The sequence below is a fragment of the Lissotriton helveticus genome, chromosome 6 (assembly GCF_964261635.1).
Source record: "Lissotriton helveticus chromosome 6, aLisHel1.1, whole genome shotgun sequence".
Lineage (NCBI taxonomy): Eukaryota > Metazoa > Chordata > Amphibia > Caudata > Salamandridae > Lissotriton > Lissotriton helveticus.
Window position 1 is genome coordinate 2,062,987,177 of NC_136067.1, and position 18,227 is coordinate 2,063,005,403.

Sequence of the window (18,227 nt, forward strand, 5' to 3'; positions counted from 1 at the left end):
ATTATCAATATACAATCTGGAAACTGAGATATATGCAAGGAAAGGGAAAAAGGGAAGGAAAACGGGCAAACATATCTGGGATCCCATTACTTGTTGGAAAGAAGGGAATACGGTCCGATAGGTCTGAAAATGTTTGAACAATATATAATTTGTTATGAAGATTATTATAGCTATTGAAGAAAAGTTAAGAGATGCTGATTTTGATCCATTGTGGGGGATAAGGCTTGTAATTTAATTTTGCCTGTCTGTACCTTAATCATCACTGTATTTATTTGTTTATATGGGGTTTTTTTTATTTTTTATTCTCTCACACCCAATATCATTTGCTTCTGTTCAATTCGACATGCCATGTTTTATGTAAATATTGTCGTGCCCTGCATATATATATGTAAAAAAGAGGGGGGGAAAAAACTTCTCAATAAAAATATTAAAAAAAAAAAAAAAGGAATGCTGCTGGTAGAATTCCTGTATCTGACACAGACTGCAGTGGGTTGTGTCTGCCCCTCTTTCAGTCCATGGCCTATGAATATTGGAGACTTGGGGGGCCCTTGTCACATTCTGGGAGACAATCATTTTGTTTTACACCACAGTGCTAGAGATAGAAAGATCAAAAATTATATACATTTACCAAGATCCCATATTCTTGCCAGGACTCTATTAGAATATATTCTTTGCTTTCAAACAATATTTTTTCACCTCCTGAAAATAAAACGGCAAACGGCAATAAATATTTATCTGAACTCCTGTTTTAAAATAGAAAAATAGGCTTTCCAAAGGGATGAACGACAATACTTTGAGTGGTGGATTTTATTTTAAGAAGCTGCGCTTGAGAAGGGACTTTGCTAAGTGGCAGTGGATGTTGCAATGATGGATTCATCTTTACTGTTGACAAATACAATGGAAGTGATTGTAGTAGGCTGTTTAAATAACAAAAGTGAGAGTATATAATCAGTACTGAAATTACCCGCCTGCAAGAATATAATGTAGTCTGTGCTTTTGACTGTCACTCAGTCTCCTCCCTGACATATGTTGCATCTTTTCGTTGATTTGGCTTGTGGCCTGTGATGTAGGGCTGGAGAGAAGTCTAGTCTTGAGGTTGTTCGAATCGCTGCTATGGTGGGTTGGTGGTGAGTGGGAATACTTGGAAGACTGTATCCTTAGTAGTTTTAATTTAGTGATTTGATGTTTTGACAACTGTTCCCTCTTGTGAGTTCAGATTGAGGCCAGCTTCAAACATGTTGTACTTTTAAAGAGGGAGTATTCATCCAAGAAAGTAGGTGAATGGAATATAGTTTTCCATGATTTTTAAGTATGTTAAGTGTAGTGCCACAATTTCTGTTTTGGAGCTCTTCATTTTGGGCCTGCTGTCTCATATCTCTGCTATCAAGCATCTGTGGTTATTACCTATTGTTTAAATTGTTTATGTGATCTCCTACATTCATGTAAATTCTGTATGTTCCTAAGAGTTGAAGTTGCGGTGGTGGTGGCAGGCTCATTACTGGTTTAATTCAGATGTTAAAGAGAAGGGGAGATAACGGTCAACACTGAGAAACTGCATTTGACCTTGTGTACAAGGGATTCAAGTTGCCTCAGCCTCATGCTTTGAGAATGTATTTACAGAAAGAAAGTAAAACGTGCAGGCATTGTTTGAGGTTTTGTCAATCACTTGAAGCATACACAATTGTAACTGCAAATCTACTTATTTATGATTACTCAACTTTCTACAGCTTTTCGAAATAACCAGACACTGGAAACTGATGTCACCTTCTCGCATTTGCTGCAACATATCAGAGCAGAGTGAATTGTACTGCATATCTGCTGTTTAGTGCTTAGAAGAGCGATGGAAATTGGTGATCTAGGCCCCTTATGTTAAAGACTTGTGATTTTACCCTCATTCAGTTGGAGAGTGAGGCTAGTGTGATGGTTATGGACAGAAAATGTGCTTAGCAATGTCTATTTTTGGTTAGACATATTGAGATCATATTGTCATAGAAGACCGCTCAGTGTACAAACAGGTATTTTGTCGTGGTTCTTCCAACCATCATCTTACTGTGCACTGTATGCTCAGTACCTTCATCAGCAAAAAACATAACCCAGTACTCTGGGTATTCCGTCACCAAAGTTTTGGCAGCCATCAACATTTTTACAAATGCCAAAGAGACATGCATTTTGGTAGGCATTTAGAAAACTGAACCATACAGCTCTTTATAGATTTTACTTTCTAATGTCAGCTCTTCTTTGAATTGGTTTATAGATCCTGTACAATTCTGAAATAATGTATGAGTTTTCTTCTATGAATGCCTAGAATAACTGAATTTTTAGTCCATTTCTCACAGAAATAGTGCTGAAAATCGCACAAAAAGATGACAATTTAAAAAAAAATCTTAATGAGGGAGAACCCCCCCGAACCTTCCTTATTGCCGTCGAGCTCGCTCGCTGTGCTCTCGCATACTTTGAATCGTTCTGCTTACGCCTCACCAGTTTAATATTCCACCAGCCGCCCCTGAACAAATGGTATATCTTCCTTACCAATCAAATGTTGACTTTATACTGTAAGGAGGTCACATTTGCCACTGAGAGAAATGTGCTGTGATTGCCATGACACCTAGAGCCTGATTTTGATATAGGTCAGAAACTAAACTGTCCGTCTCCTGTCTCCATTCTGAGTGACTCACGGTCAGCAATTCCACCTGACTGATTATGATGCTTCCGAACACCATTCGGAAGTACTCCCATTGGCTTCAATGGGAGACTGTGTTTTGACCGACAGCACGGCCTCCTATGGGGAAAATGGATCTCTGCAGAAAACCTTGCACCCTGTCGCGGGCACTACATGGCGCCTGCCACACTGTGCATGGTGTTACAGGGGAGTCCCTTGGGTACACCCTCGACCCCAAACCGGAGAACTCAGGATGAAGGGGGGACAGTTAGAGGCCCCCAAAGTCAGTTTCTGAAAGCCTTTTTGTGTCAGACAGACTGAGTCAGAAAGGCTGCTGGAATCTGACATCGTAATCGGTTTGTCAGAAACACTACCCATTGAGCTGTAGAAAATGGCTCCGACCGACTTGGATACTTAATACCAGTCGGAACTGATTCTGAATGACTGAGCGGTTCCCTTTCTGACCCCGAGCTTCGTAATCGATCGGTTGGAATTGTTTCCGACCAATTCGGTCGGATGGGTTCCTGACAATGCCTAGGGGAATCCAACTGTCTGTCAGAGGCTTTCCGACCGACATCGTAATCAGACCCGAAGTACATGTGGATGAGGTTGGGTGACATGGTTCACAACTTAAAGCGAAAAAACAATCCTGCAAGTTTTTAATATGTGTTGGTCATATGTCAATATTTTTATTTTTCCGGTCACATACATAAGAAGATGTAAGATTCTGAAAAAAGGGGATTATGTTATATACATAAGTAAACAATCCTACTTATGTTACAGTGGGCACCACCTCTGCACTTTGGGGTGCCACTCATAGTAGAGTAGGAATTTTTAGGCCAGATGTATCAAGGATTTTACCAGTCGAAAATGAGCCGATTTGCAGATTCGCAGAATCGGCCCGGTTGCGAACAGTGTATCATCCCAAAAGGCATTTGCAAAATAGGTAATCACAATCTGTGCGATTACCTATTTTGCGACTGCAGTTAGGGAATCGCAATTTGAGACTTCCTAAATGAAGAGTTCTCGGAATTCAACTTTGCCATAAGGAATCGCAAATTGCCACCAACTTTAAGATGGAGGTAATTGCAAATCCTTAGAAAAATGCCCAAATTTGGATTTTTCCAAGTGCTGTGTGGCGAATAGACATGCCGTTATGGTATGTGGGTGCGCCACATGTGCACACATAACATTTTTGGTGGTGCATCAGGTGGCATTTTGGCCCTGTATCACCCTTAAAATTGCAATTTGGTAATCGCAAAGTGCGAATGCCTTCCCATTCATTCCTATGGGCCTCTTGACCCAAATGAATGAATGGGAAGCCATTCCTTAATAGCGAATCACAATTTGTGATTCGTAATTAAGGAATATGTAGGAATCACTATTTCTTTTGCGAAACCTACATACATTGCATTTTGCGATTCGATAATAGCGAATCGGTGAAATTCACTATTAAAGTATCACCAAATGCAAGGTTGATACATCAGGCCCTTTGTTTGTAGTCCTAGTGGATTCCCTTTGACTCTCTATACAGCGCTACATGCGGTACCCTGGGACAGCTGACCTCCCAGATGGTCAAAACACTGCTTTTTTTATCCTTAACAAGGACATCATGCCAGAATAAAACTGATTTTGGTGTTCTTACATAATTTTTTTCATCATCAACACCTTGATCTTACTCTTTAATTCACCCTGTCAGGACAAAAGAACAACTGTTTTCAGACTGAACTCCATCAGATAAGCAGACAGGAAAAGATCTTTGGAAAGAGCCTCCTGGTGGACACTATTGGTCATTGCAGCTCATGCCCAACAAGGAGCAAGATCTGAAGTTGAAGAATACCCCCTTGGTGGTTGAGGATCTGTGCAGCCGGTAAAGGTTACTGGAACTGAAAGGAAATTGTGACCATAGTTTGTCCAATCGTACTTTTATGACAGAACTGCACGCATTGTTTTCTAATCACAGTATTTGACTGGTGAAGGGTGTTGTGGCTCTGATCAGTGACTATGCTTCTTCACAGGTGAATAAGGCTCTGTCTGTTGGCCAATTCCCCATGCATGAGATGGTGATGGCACTGCAGGAGGGTGTCATATGACGAATGCCTTTTATTAGGACAGCGCTTGGACGCCTCAGAACAGCTATGTGCGCTATACAAAACAAATTTTCATTTCATTTCCTTTCATTTCATTTCAAAGTCAAAGTCATTTCATTTCATTAGGATTGTACGCATGATCTTAAGACGGCAATTCATCTCTTCTCTGCTAAAGCCTGGATTGGGGCTATCACTTTTTTGCTGAGCAGTTTCTCTTATCTAGGTGGATTCTGCAGGCAGCTGCATGTTTATGAAATTGGAATACTGCTTTTTGAGTGGGTAAGAGTGTAATGTTATTTATGGTATGACGTGGGAATGAGCATCTTCTCTTATGATGGCAGTTGATCTCTTCTTCCCTCCTCGTATAGTCCTGCTCTATGCTCCAGTTCAGAGACTGTCATAACTATTAGAAGGATCCCAAACCAGATGAAAGTGTACAAGGTACACCAAGAAACACTTTTTACTCCATCTAACAAGAGCCCCTCACCTGATGCAGTGCTTCTAATGATAACTAATTTGGAATGGTAAAGTGTACATTTTATAAATGAGCAATACTCTATGTACAATGTGTAGGTGCTTTCTAAAACATGCATCAGGTCTACAATTAGGAATACATTTGGTAACTGTGTTACAATGTTTGTAAATGTAAAGGTCGGATTATGGACCACTGAGATTCGGCTTGCAGCTTCCCAACATATCTCCAGGGTGTGCACATCAAAACATTGCATTATTTAACAAGCTGTAATAGGGTTTGAGCACTGAATCTGTGTCCTGTTCCCAGACAGGCTTGCACTCGTAATGTACCTGTGCTCACGGGGTCTGTACAATCAAAGCCACAGGATTGCTGGCAGCACTTCTGGATCCCATCACAGTTGGTGTCAGTGTTGCAATGTCTGGGCAGAGGATACATCTCACAGGTATATTCTACCTTAGGGCACACACCTGACTTCTCTGTAAGTAAAACAACATATGCAGAAATATTAAATGAGCTGATAATGTAAATTAAAAACACCAACTAAATAAAATAGCACCACCTGTGAATTTCCTATGAGAACTGCACAATGTCCTCAAAAATTGATTTTCAATAGCAAAAGCATCCTATAAATTCCTTATAAAATCAGGACTTACCAGTTGCATTCCTTTGTTGAAATTATTAACATGGAAACTAAAGAGTTGTGTACATACTAATATAGGAGCCTGGAAAGATGTGTGTATCATTGCCTGCTTCAGAAAACAGAAACAGTGAGGAGTGGAGTTGTTTATTTTCTAACCTGCCTTGAATGAAGGTAAGAGGCAGGCCCTGCTCCCAAAGTGCTCTCGGGTCCCACAAAGCACCTTGGGGATGAGGGGACCTGGTAGCATAGAATGGTGCCTTTGCTGCCCTGTAAAAGTATCTCTGACCCACAAAAAAACATTCTGGTTAGATAGCCTGCTTCCCACTTACATCTGTGGTGCTAATGTCATAAAGTACAATTTGGTCAATTGTAAGATCTTTCTACCTAGTCAGGGGTTCCTTGTAATGCATCAACTGGGCACAGACAGAGAGATTTGGCCTTCTTGTTTACCAGTATGTGGTGAGATTACAGGGACCAGGTGCTAACAGGCTTATTACACAAATGGGGCAGTTATTTATTGCCTTCTCGTCATTATGCCCCCTCACCTTTGACTTGGCCCTTGGTTGGACAGCAGGAAATTAACATCAATTAAGGCTTTTCTAGGAAGGCATTATCACTCTGAGGAGTCTCAATATAGGGCAGCACAGACTTAATAACATTGATTTGGTTTATCAAGAGTGAAACACTTGGAAGTCAGGTGGTAAGCCAGCCAACAGTCTGTCGGAGGCTTTCTGCCCAAAATCTAGTGTTTCCCTCTACCTGCCGTATTATGATGACCATCAGAAGAGGAGCAGAATTGTAATCACTTGAATGTTTGTGGAACCAGCCTTGGCTCTGCTGTCAGGATTACGATGTTGGTTTCCAACAGCCTTTTAATGTCGGCCTTTCTGACATGAAAAAGGCTGTCAGAAAGTGAGTTTGGGGGCCGCAAGCAGGGCCTTGCCTTCTCTGACCCTCTGCTATGAGTCGTCGGGGGCACAACATTCCTGCAAAGGGCCTGTCACACGGTGCAGGGATTTTTACAAGCATCGATTTTTCAATGGAAGCTTGTGCAGTGGCCTTTTTCTTTCCGCCGCACAAGCTTCTATTGAAAAATGAATGTTTGCAACTGCCCTATGGGCAGTCACATCCTAATCCTGTGGTCAAGACCTCTGACCTAAGGTCGGTAGTTCCAAACCACAATAGTGTCAGGCAGGCGTAAGTTTGCCCGATATCATCATGAGGCCCTATGTGATTGAATGCGTTGAAATGAAGGCCGGGTCTGGTGGCTCAGTGGACTAATGCATCCACTGCAGGGACTTGTGTTCGACCTCATGGTCACAGGCTCAAATCCCAGCAGGTCCACTCAGCCTTTCATCCATCTGAGGTCCATAAAATGAGTACCATTGGGTAACAATAAACATCTGTTATTCAGCGCCAAGAGACCTCGTTAGGGTGAACGTGCGATTTACCAGTACACTTGTTATATATGACACCCTTTACCTAACAGTCTATGTTTACTCTGAGACCATTAGTTTCAAAATTATAGGGATGGCAAAATACAGTAGTATGAAAAACACGTGTGTAAACAAGTTTGAAAAAATGCAGAAAATCAAGAACTTTATATTTGAAATTGATCCAGGGAAAAACATTGATGCCTTTTATAAACCAATCACAGTGGTCAAAAAGTCGAAACGTGAAATTATGATTTTTCTAACTCATGACTTTAAATGGCCAACCTAGACAAAATCATTTTAAATGATATAAAGCCCACTTATATCTTTTTTAAATGCCAATGTTTGAAAAATAAATGATGTACAGAAATCAACAAAAGCATAATTTCTGAGAGTATTTCTACTTTCATGGTGTAAATTTGTTCAGTGATTCTTGTTGTTGCTTTCAATGAGAGCTAAGATGCTGAAATATGTATTTTTCTCATAAAGAGATTTGAATGAAATTTGATATGCCCGACCTTGTGGTAAGCGAATGTCAAATTTGATGCAAAACCACCCAAAAGGGCCAAAGGTAATGGACAAACAAAACAGTGCATTTTATTTGGAATGTGATACTGAACTGTGGCCTCACAGTGGTGACTGTCGTTGTGTAATAATGGAAGCTAATATGGAATAGGACCCTGACAGACAGGTTGAGTCAGCTGGAATATATAGAATACACAGCTTGGTAGCATGCTGGGGGGGGCAAGGTGGGATGGGGTGGGTCCTAGGGTAGTTGATACTCTCCGATAACGAGCGCCCTAAATTGATGGCCATCCGCTCACCAACGGGTGACATACTCATATCACAGTTGTCCTTTAATGGGGCTTTATTTGAGTACTATCAAGCCCTATACCAAGAGGATGCTAGGTTGGGTGAACCTGGCTTTTGGCAAACTTCGATATTATACCGGTCCCATAACTGGACCCTAACTCCCGTCAGTCATTGACACTCCTTTGACGCTCAGGAAGGTTTGCCTGCCCCTAGATCAAAAACAAAACTCTTTGGACAAAAGGACTTCCTGTGGAGTTCTGTACAATGTTTAGAGCCACACTTGCCCTACAACTATGGACTCTTTTCCAAACAGCAAATACAGCTGGTACTCTTTGGCCATTGGTGAGGGAGGAGCTCATAGTCCTGCTCCCCAAGACTGGGAAGGATCTGTTGGTCTTCTTGTTGCTCACCACTGATTCTAAGGTGTTGGGAAAGATCTTTGCTAATTGTCGGCTTCCTTACATGTCCACTTTGGTCCACCTAGACCTAAATTTATTTATTCCAGGAAGGAACATGTTTCTCATTCTTTGCAGGCTGTTTCATATTATGGAAGAGGAAGGTTTGGAGTCCACACAGGAGTAATGCTCCTGTTGGACATCAAGAAGGCCTATGATTCATTGGGCTGTTCCTATCTCGGGGGGGAGGGGGAGTCTTGAGACTTATTGAATTAGGGTCGGAGCTACTGTGTTGGAATGGCTTATTATACAATAACTCGGTTGCTAGGGAACGGATAGCTAGCAACATTTTGCCACCATTTGGGGAACACAAGGCACACAACAGGGTTTCCTGCTATCCTCTCTCCTATTTTTAATGGACATAGAGTCTCTGGCCAGGCTCTTCAGGCAGGAGGGCCCACAATGGAGCATATGTAGTGCTGTTGAAGAGATTATCTCTCTTTACAGGCATGATGTACCAATATTCCAAAGGGACCTTGACCGGGGCCTGCCAGGGATGATAGAGACTCTGGATGGCACGAGGCGAGCGACTGAATTATTCTAAGTCATGATTATTTCCCCTATGGGAGGTCCCTGAGCCTGGGGCCCGCACCACACTGGGCTGCTATGGCAATGCAACGCTTTCCACTGCCTTGGAGTGAACATTTCCCATAAGGGGTGGGACCTGGTGAACAGCAATCTAGGACAATTGTTAGCGGCTACTGACGTTTTGACCACTCTATCCCTTTCCCCAATGAGTGCATTCTGCCCAGCTGTTGTATCATTGCCGGTCACTCTTCCCTAGCATTTCTTAGGGACTTGAATGCACTCCTCACAGCCCTAGTCCTTGATGCATATTTGACTGAGTTGTTAGACAAGACTGACAACCATTGCCCTTGAATGTTGATACCGACCACCCATGGGACACACCTTTGCTCATCAAAGACACAATTGATTTTCTTTTTGTTCTTTATTTTTCAATCAACGTTCCCACCCATTCCCATCCTTTTCCCACCTTTTGTTTTACCTCAGGGAAGAATGTATGTGTGATGTATGTACTTCACAATGTTTCTGGAAAAGGGTACTGCCAGATCTTTTATTTTTCAGTGGTGTACCTATGGATGGGATTCTACAGGCACAGTTGTGGGTGATTGCCCAATGTTGGCCAATTTATTGAATACTTCTTATTAACATTGTCAACTACATCATTTTGTGATGCCCTAGTCAATGTATATTTTTGTATCTGACCTATCTGTCTTCTTTTGTTTCTTCCTGTTTAATAATAATAACAATCAACTTGAAAAGATAGAAGATAATATGGAATAGAATGCTTTTGTTCCTTAAACGAAAGAAAAATGGGGTGATTAAGTAGAGTAATACTCAAAGTATTTTGAACAGCTTTTTAAAACCAAATTCAAGTGCTATTCCATTTAGTGACACGATTAGATACATTTTTAGGTGTTGTATACCAAGAAACAGATTGGAACATCAGGAGAAAGTAACCAAACATTGTGTGTCCAACGAAAATGTAATGTGCTGTTATGCTATGTCATGCCATGTTACGCTACCTTATGTAATGTTATGTTATTTTATGTCATGTTGTGTTATGCAATCTGAGAAAGCAACAGAGCTTAGTAATTGACTCCTGACCCCCAAGAAGGTAGGTTGCTGAATATACTTTACCTCTGACAGCAGGCAAACATTTTTTCCCGCAGCGGTTGCAGCACTTCTCAGTATTCAGGCACTCACTGTCGCTTTGACACTGTGGGAGAGGCAGAGGCCGTCTGCACAGCAAATTCATGGGGGGGCATGTACCCGGATGTGAATCACCTGCAACACATCATCAGGATTGTTAACATTATGAATTAGAAACGGGGAGCCTCAGATTGTGACAGGATTGGTGTACATTTGCTTAATAACCCACCTCTAACTTCTCCGGACTTTTTAATTTCTAGTTCAGCTAGGAGTAGCCCTCTATTGGAAGCTGTCGAAGTAGTCTCCATGGCCCAGCCTGGGTTCATCTAAAGCCCTAACCCTAACAGTCATAATGCACATGGTGGTAATCTTATTCCCGGCCATAAGTTAAGGGTTTTATCATGGACCATCGGTGGAATAAAAAGTAAACTGCACTGCCCAGACTGGGACAATTTGTAGGCAACCATGATGTCTGTATGCTTCAGGAGACATGGGCAAGGGAGGATATTGTGAGGGGGGTTATTCAACTTTCAATGTGCTGGCTACGACAGGGGGAATAGGTCTCCCTCGGGGGTTTATGCACTTGGGTTGCTACTCACCTGGATTGTACCGTTGAGCAGTTGAACAACCCATCTGATGACATCCAGTGTATTGTACTCACCTTTTCCTCCTGGATTATAACAGCCTTCATTAACATTTATTCCCGGTCTGTAAGCATCGCACAGGAATCCCCGACATTAGATCTATTAAACACATTTATTGAATCAGCACCCTTGAATGCAAGGCTGATTATAGGGGGAGATTTTAATTGTCAATGTGAGCCCCTCGCTGACCCCACGGATGCTGCCCCTAGTGATGAGGATTGTTTTTGGCTAATTACTGATCCTCAAATTTCACCAGTAAAGGTCTGGACCACCCTGGTGCTCCAGATAAATACAATAACACTAACCCATTCCTTGAGGGCATGCAACAGCCGCACCAAGTTAGACCAGCCAGGGAAACTAACCTTTAATAGAACAGGACAATCTCTCTGTTGGATTATATTCTAGTGGAAACAAGCATATGGCAGAGGGTTGTCAACTTCGCTGTCATGCCGAGACATGACAGTGATCACAACGCGTTGGTACTGGTGTTGGAGCCTCCAGTATTCTACAATCCCACTGCCATTGGTAACCCTGTAGGTATCAACGTAACACTTGCTAACAATGGAAGGAAAATCAGATGGGGAACACTCATGCAGTCACCAGAAAAAGCAGCCGCATTATATTCAATATCTATTTCGCCCTTAATGGAAATGGAGGAGGCTGCAATGTCACTTAACTCTCCTCAAAACATCAGTAGATTTGAGGCTCTGCACGTTGAATTGTCAACTAGCCTGACTTATATTTTTAATCTAAAGATCAAGTTGGGGGGAGAGTGGACCACTTGTCCTGTGTCACCGGGGTCTCAAATAACGTGGCAAACCATCGTTGTAAAAAACCCTCATATACGGACACAGGCGTTGGGCGGTATATGTTGAATCTCCGCCATTGTGTACCGTAACAGCATGATCACCGGGTCTTTGTCCTTTGTTTGTTATGCTGACCTCCACATGGAGGAAGACCAACTGGGTTTACAGTAGTGGCCAGAAATCAAAAGCTGGGCGTGCTCATGCTTAAAAAAGTGGGTTTAAAATTCCTAAATTCAAGTCTCCTCTGTTTTGTTCTCGAGGCATGTGAAGTAGGAAACTAAAAACAGTGGTGTGCGTGTTTAGACTTAGTTATTGGTCTATCGCACTGGTGATCGTGGTCATTATGGTCAACATGTTTCAGCCTCTTGGGACCTCTAGATGCTTTCGTCAGTACCAGCAGTTTAGGAGCCTTATTGTAGCTCTTAATGTGAAGTAAGGGGTTATTTATTACTCACCACCTTGATTAATTAAGGTCAGATCTATGGTATCTGTACGAACAAGTTCATGGTGAAAGGTAACATCGGGGTGCCACCAAGTCGGGATAGCCTTTTACGGGGCTCCGTCGGAACGACTTGTTCTGACTCTGGTCGTGGTTCCCGGGCAATATTTTTAATCCTCTGACGCATTCTAAGGTGAATAAGGATGCCAAACAAACTTGGTTCAACAATACTTGTCTTGCCATCAAAAGTAATGATAGCTCCTTAATCAAATGAAATAGGGCCCTTTATCAAGATAGTATTGAGTTAGAAAACCTGAGAGCTTGAAAGATGGGATGCCATTAAAACAGCATTTTCTAAAAGGGACATGAAGACGTTCTGGTCACTAGTGAGTACAGACAGTAGTATAGAGAACTCAGCCTTAGAGCCGAAAATTGCTGCAGCCGCATTGTGAGAAGTTGGCCTGGAATATGCTGTCCACTATTCTAGTGGGCACCTTGCACATGTCCAATTGACTCTCATTGATGATAGGTTAAAGACAACCTTTATTGAAAGCTATCCTAGTGGTAGCTACGGAGAGCAGCCTTCAGGCTGTCTTGGAGGAATGTAAAGCAGCCTGTTTTACAAATCTATAATCTCATGAATGACCAAATGAAAGGTGAACCACATCAGGTATATATGTAAAATATATGTATTTATTCTAAACACATCCCACTAGACTCTTTATGAGGCTAGAGGCAAAAGTACATACAGAAAACGTAATAGCACACAGTAAATTAGCACACTATAAGTTGAGCCCTAGGGGCGTACCAAATCATACATTAAGACTTGACTAGACACAAGGCATAGAGCCTGTAGAAGTGCTGGGGCCACAAGGAACCACCCAAGGTAGTGACACAGGGGACCCACAGGGGACACGTGCAGTGTCTGAACACAGCCACGGATCGCCGTTAACTTCAAAGCGGAAAGTCGCAGTTGGAAATTTAAAGAAAAGAGACACTTATGTTGCGATTACACTTCATAGACAGGAAGGGTGGGCAGATTGGGCACACACGCGCCATACACTCTTTCCCTATATGTGTGGAAGCCGGTTTGCCTGTTGCACTAGCCCACAGCACTACAAGTCTCATAAGGCAATTGGGCACAGTAGAGGAATATGGAACCGATTTGTCCAGGAACCGCCCCTCACGATATAAGCACCGCCTCTACAGGAAGTAGGTGCTTGACTATCTTTGTAAGATCATGTTTAGCGGAAGGTTTTGCCCGCTGGAGGACTTTTGAGTGCGACGTCTCTGAGGCACTGCTTTCTTCTTGAGGATTTTCCTGGTGATCGTCGGAGCACTCGTGTGCTCATTTTCAGACTTCAAGGACTGCGAGGCTGAACTCCCGGCCCGGGAGCATTCAGGTATTTTCGTAGAGAGAGAGATGTGCAGGAGCACTCTCCTCTCCAACCTGTCATGTTTCTTTTGTGATGCTTGGAGCACAAATGCTGGAACTGTATCAGCGAACTTGTGTTTATTGTTTAAACACCCTTAGTTCTAAGAACTGTTTTGGAAATTGGTGTTTGTTTTCCTTTGTGCCAAGACTACTTCCTCAACCAGGGAAATCGGATTCCTGGTGCACACGCTGTGAAATTCAACAGCGGGGAAGGGTTTTCCGCTTGTATTTTTAAAGTGACATTGCTTGTTCCCTGTGTACGATTTCAGTGCACAACCGCAGTTGGCAGTTCGGGTTGGACTGTTCCCATGAAGCACAGGGTCAAGACTGATTTGCATTTTGCCAGGTCTAAACTGGGGTGGCATGGTGAGCAAAAGAATGGTTGATTTACCCCGGTCCCTCTTGACTGGGGATGAATGTTTTGTTTTTTCTGCATTCCGTCCATCAATTGTGTGTCTTTTGCCTCCAATTATAATATAGGCAGTCTTTATTTGATATTTGTTGATCTGAAATCGGCCTTTGATTTGGTCCCTGAGCCAAATTGTGGGAGGTTTTTGAACAATTGGTTATCCCGCCCTACCTGATTTCATTGATCATGCGACTGCATGCATTTAATTTTGCACGAGTAAGGTGTGGGAAATACGGGGAATTGACCCCCCGCTTCCCAGTCAACAGAGGAGTAAGGCAGGGGTGTGTGCTGACCTCTATTCTGTTTTGTCTCTTTATCAATGCTTTGGTGTCTCAATTAAATGAGGTAGTGGACAACGATGCCCCAAAGCTGGTGCATGGTAAGGTGCTAGCAATGATGTTTGTGGATGACACCTTGTTGATATCTAAGTCCCCTTTGGGCTCCAAAGCATTCTGGACAGTTTCTCTTTATTTTGTAAAAACAGGGGGCTGGAGATTAACACATCAAAGACCAAATTTATTGGCTATAACCCAGCCAAAACATCTTGTCCAAACCCCTCCTTAAATGGCACCCCTAACTCTACTGCTCTTCTCTATATCACACCTGACTCTACTACTGTTTTCTATACCTCTCTTGACTATGCTGCAATTCTATATACCACTCATGACTCAACTGCTCCTCTCTATACCTCACCTGACTCTACTACTGTTATCTATACAACTCGTAACTCTACTGCTCTTCTCTATATCACACCTGACTCTACTACTGTTTTCTATACCTCTCTTGACTATGCTGCAATTCTATATACCACTCTTGACTCTACTGCTCCTCTCTATACCTCACCTGACTCTACTACTGTTATCTATACAACTCGTAACTCTACTGATCTTCTCTTTATTACACCTGACTCTACTGCTCTTCTTAATACCTGTCCAGATACTACTGTTCTTCTCTTATACCACTCCTGACTCTACTGCTCTTCTATTAAATATTCCTGACTCTACTGATTAACATATACACACTGGGTATGGGGCAATATTGACCGCACCTAACTCCTTAGATGGATAAGGTGATTGGTTTGGGTGCGAGGAACATGAAACGCAATGCCCTTCCTTCTCCCATGAAACACTCCACAATAACTTCCTCAATCTAATAAATGGGGAGCTTTGTGTATGATAATGATGAGTCCAGAGGTCACATTCATCAAAGATCGCGGTGCTATGTTTGTATATTTCAACCTTTGAGTCCAGCACTCTTGTTCAGAAGCAGTCCAACGTTACGGCGGCATTTTACAAGTAAATATACAAACATAGCACCGCGATCTTTGATGAATGTGACCTCTGGACTCATCATTATAATACACATGGCTTCCCATTTATTAGATTGAGGAAGTTATTGGAAACACATACATTTACCGGTTTCATGTGAAAACTGCTGTTCGTAACTATCGAAAGGGATGTATTAGAGGAACTAAATTCGGCCTGAAGAAGTCCGTAAGGACGAAACGCGTTGGCTCCCTCATGCTTGGCTACTCTGCACGTTTTATAAGAAAGAAGAATTTTTTAATAAAGAAGTCATACCATGAACTGCTCTTTCGGTTCTTTGGAAAATGTATGTGTCTTTATATGTTCTAATTACTAAATGGCGTGCCGGATCATTGTATATTCAAAATACCTGACTCTACTGCTCTTATCTATACCTCTCCTGTCTCTACTGTTCTTCTCTTATGCCACTCCTGACTCTACTGCTATTCTTTTTACCACTCCTGGCTCTACTGCTCTTCTCTTATACCACTCCTGACTATACTGCTATTCTGAGTACCACTCCAGGCTATACTGCTCTTTTCTATAAAGCTCCTGACTCTACTACTGTTCTCTATACCACTCCTGATCTTCTACTCTTCTGTATACCACTCCTGACTCTACTACTGTTCTCTATACCACTCCTGATCTTCTACTCTTCTGTATACCACTCCTGACTCTACTACTGTTCTCTTTACCACTCCTGACTTTACTGCTCTTTTTTCTATGCCACTCATACCTCAACTGCTCTTCTCTATACCTCTCCTGACTCTACTACTGTTCACTATACCACTCCTGATCTTCTACTCTTCTGTATACCACTCCTGACTCGACTACTGTTCTATTTACCACTCCTCACTTTACTGCTCTTTTTTCTATGCCACTCATAACTCAACTGCTCTTCTCTATACCTCTCCTGACTCTACTACTGTTTACTATACCACTCCTGACTTTACAGCTCTTCTCTTGATAACTCCTGACTCTACTACAGTTCTCTATACCCCTCCTGACTCTGCTGCTCTTCTCTATAACACTCCTCACGCTACTGATCTTCTCTATACCTCTTCTGACTCAACTGCTCTTCTCTTATACCACTCCTCACTCTTCTGCTGTTCTTTTTACCACTCATGACTCTACTGCTCTTCTCTATACCTCTCCTGACTCTACTACTGTTATGTATAACACTCCTGACTCTACTGCTCTTCTCTATACTAGTCATAACTCTACTGTACGTCTCTATGCCACTCCTAATTCTACTGCTCTTTTCTGTACAACCTCTGACTCTGCGTCTATTTCCTTCACCTCTTATGACTCTACAGCTCAAATTCAAAGCCTATGATGTGTTTTCTTTCCATCATTCTGAATCATATTTTTCTAAAACTTGCATTAAATCTATAGCTATTTCCATACCTGCTGTAAGTACGCCTGCTTGTTTGAAGTCCCCTATTGTGCTATTAAAAATATAGGCAATGGTTATTTATTTTCTTTTTTGGCACTGCTTATTATCATGTTTTTTCCTTTTGTGGCAAATGCTTGCAAATAATAACTAATAGACCATCAGACAATCTGCCAAAGTCAGGAGAAAGGCTACTACTTTATGATCTGTATATGGTGCCTCTGAACGGCAGCCAGGTTCTGCAACTGTGTGCAGATGCCTTATGTAAGACTGGTTTCGTGCAGAGGCATCAGGATTCAGATGTGAGCAATGTTGAATGCTGCAGTACGTTCACACATAGCAGTGGGTCTGAGAAGACAGTGAGTGGGCATGGAACAATACCTACAGTATCAAACTCAGAGCTGGCACCTTCCCCGCACCAAGGAGTGCATCAGAAGAGACCATGAATGGGCATGCAACAATAACTACAGAGTCACACTCAGAGATAGCACCTTCCTTCATACCCACAGTGTGTCAGATGAGACAGTGAATGGGCATGCAGCAATAACTACAGGGTCATAGTCTGAGATAACACCTTCCTCCACACCTAGCAGTGGGTCTGAGAAGACAGTGAATGGACATGCAACAATAACCACCGGGTCAAACTCACAGTTTAAAAATGGATGTGATCAGTGTTTGTACATGTCTAAGAGGAAAGAGGTGACTGAACTTTGTCCAGCCTCTGGGTCCCTAATATTTTGATGGGACCATTAGTTTTACTTGCACAATTTTCACAACTACGTGTTAGAAGGAGCACTGTGAATGCATGCAATACAGCACAGATGTGACACAGCTGGTGATAACCATGTTCACAATATCATGTCCCACCATGTACTCCATGCGTTTTCTCTCATTGGAATATGTTGGTGTAATCCAGCTACAATGGTATTCAGCAACACGCGCCACCAGGAAACACAGCGGTGGCGCAAAGCAGACTCCCCAAGCCCTCCAGAAAATGACACAATCTCGATCACTCAGATGAATTGTGAACTCAGAGGCTGAAGGACTGATCCCTCTTTTCTCACCTGCAGGATAGTCCTCTTCCTCCATTGGACGCGCCTCGTAGGACCCAAGAAGGGCGGCAAGGAGCAGGATGGCACCTGGAGTCTTCATCCTGGGGTCTAGAGCAATACTTGAATCCCTGCTTCACCTGTGACTGGGATTTATAGGCTGACAGAGAAAGAGAAGGAGGGACAGAAGATACTGGCAAAGACAGACAGAAACCAGCTAAGGATATTTTAAAACCATTCCTGGAACAACCTTCAGCCTGATAGACACTCCCAGGCAAACCAGTTCACTTAATTATTTCCTCCATTCATCAGAGACAGATTCGCTGTTTGACTACTGCATGTAACCTTGGAACTCCCTGAGGGGATTTGATTGTGAAATACAGGCTAGTAATTGCACAACTAATATTTAGGTTACTGATGATAAGATCTATGTGCTGTTACTGGAAAGCGTCTTTCATCAGAGTCCAGTACTTCCGTGTAGGAGAGTATTTTGGAACAGTCAAAACTGT

At 42.4% G+C, this 18,227-nt stretch overlaps 1 protein-coding gene across 2 annotated transcripts in view; it reads right to left on the minus strand.

The window, feature by feature from the left end:
* LOC144764003 (uncharacterized) overlaps nt 1–17,888 on the minus strand; it is a 53,234-nt gene extending 35,346 nt beyond the window's left edge. For both annotated transcript variants that reach the window (XM_078650128.1, XM_078650127.1), the window contains exons 1-3: nt 17,734–17,888; nt 10,228–10,374; nt 5,554–5,700 (exon numbers count right to left, since the gene is read on the minus strand). In XM_078650128.1, coding sequence (XP_078506254.1) covers nt 5,554–5,700; nt 10,228–10,374; nt 17,734–17,821 — 382 coding nt within the window. In that variant the 5' untranslated portion in view covers nt 17,822–17,888. The remainder of the gene's footprint in view (nt 1–5,553; nt 5,701–10,227; nt 10,375–17,733) is intronic.
* Nucleotides 17,889–18,227: the final 339 nt, after the last annotated feature.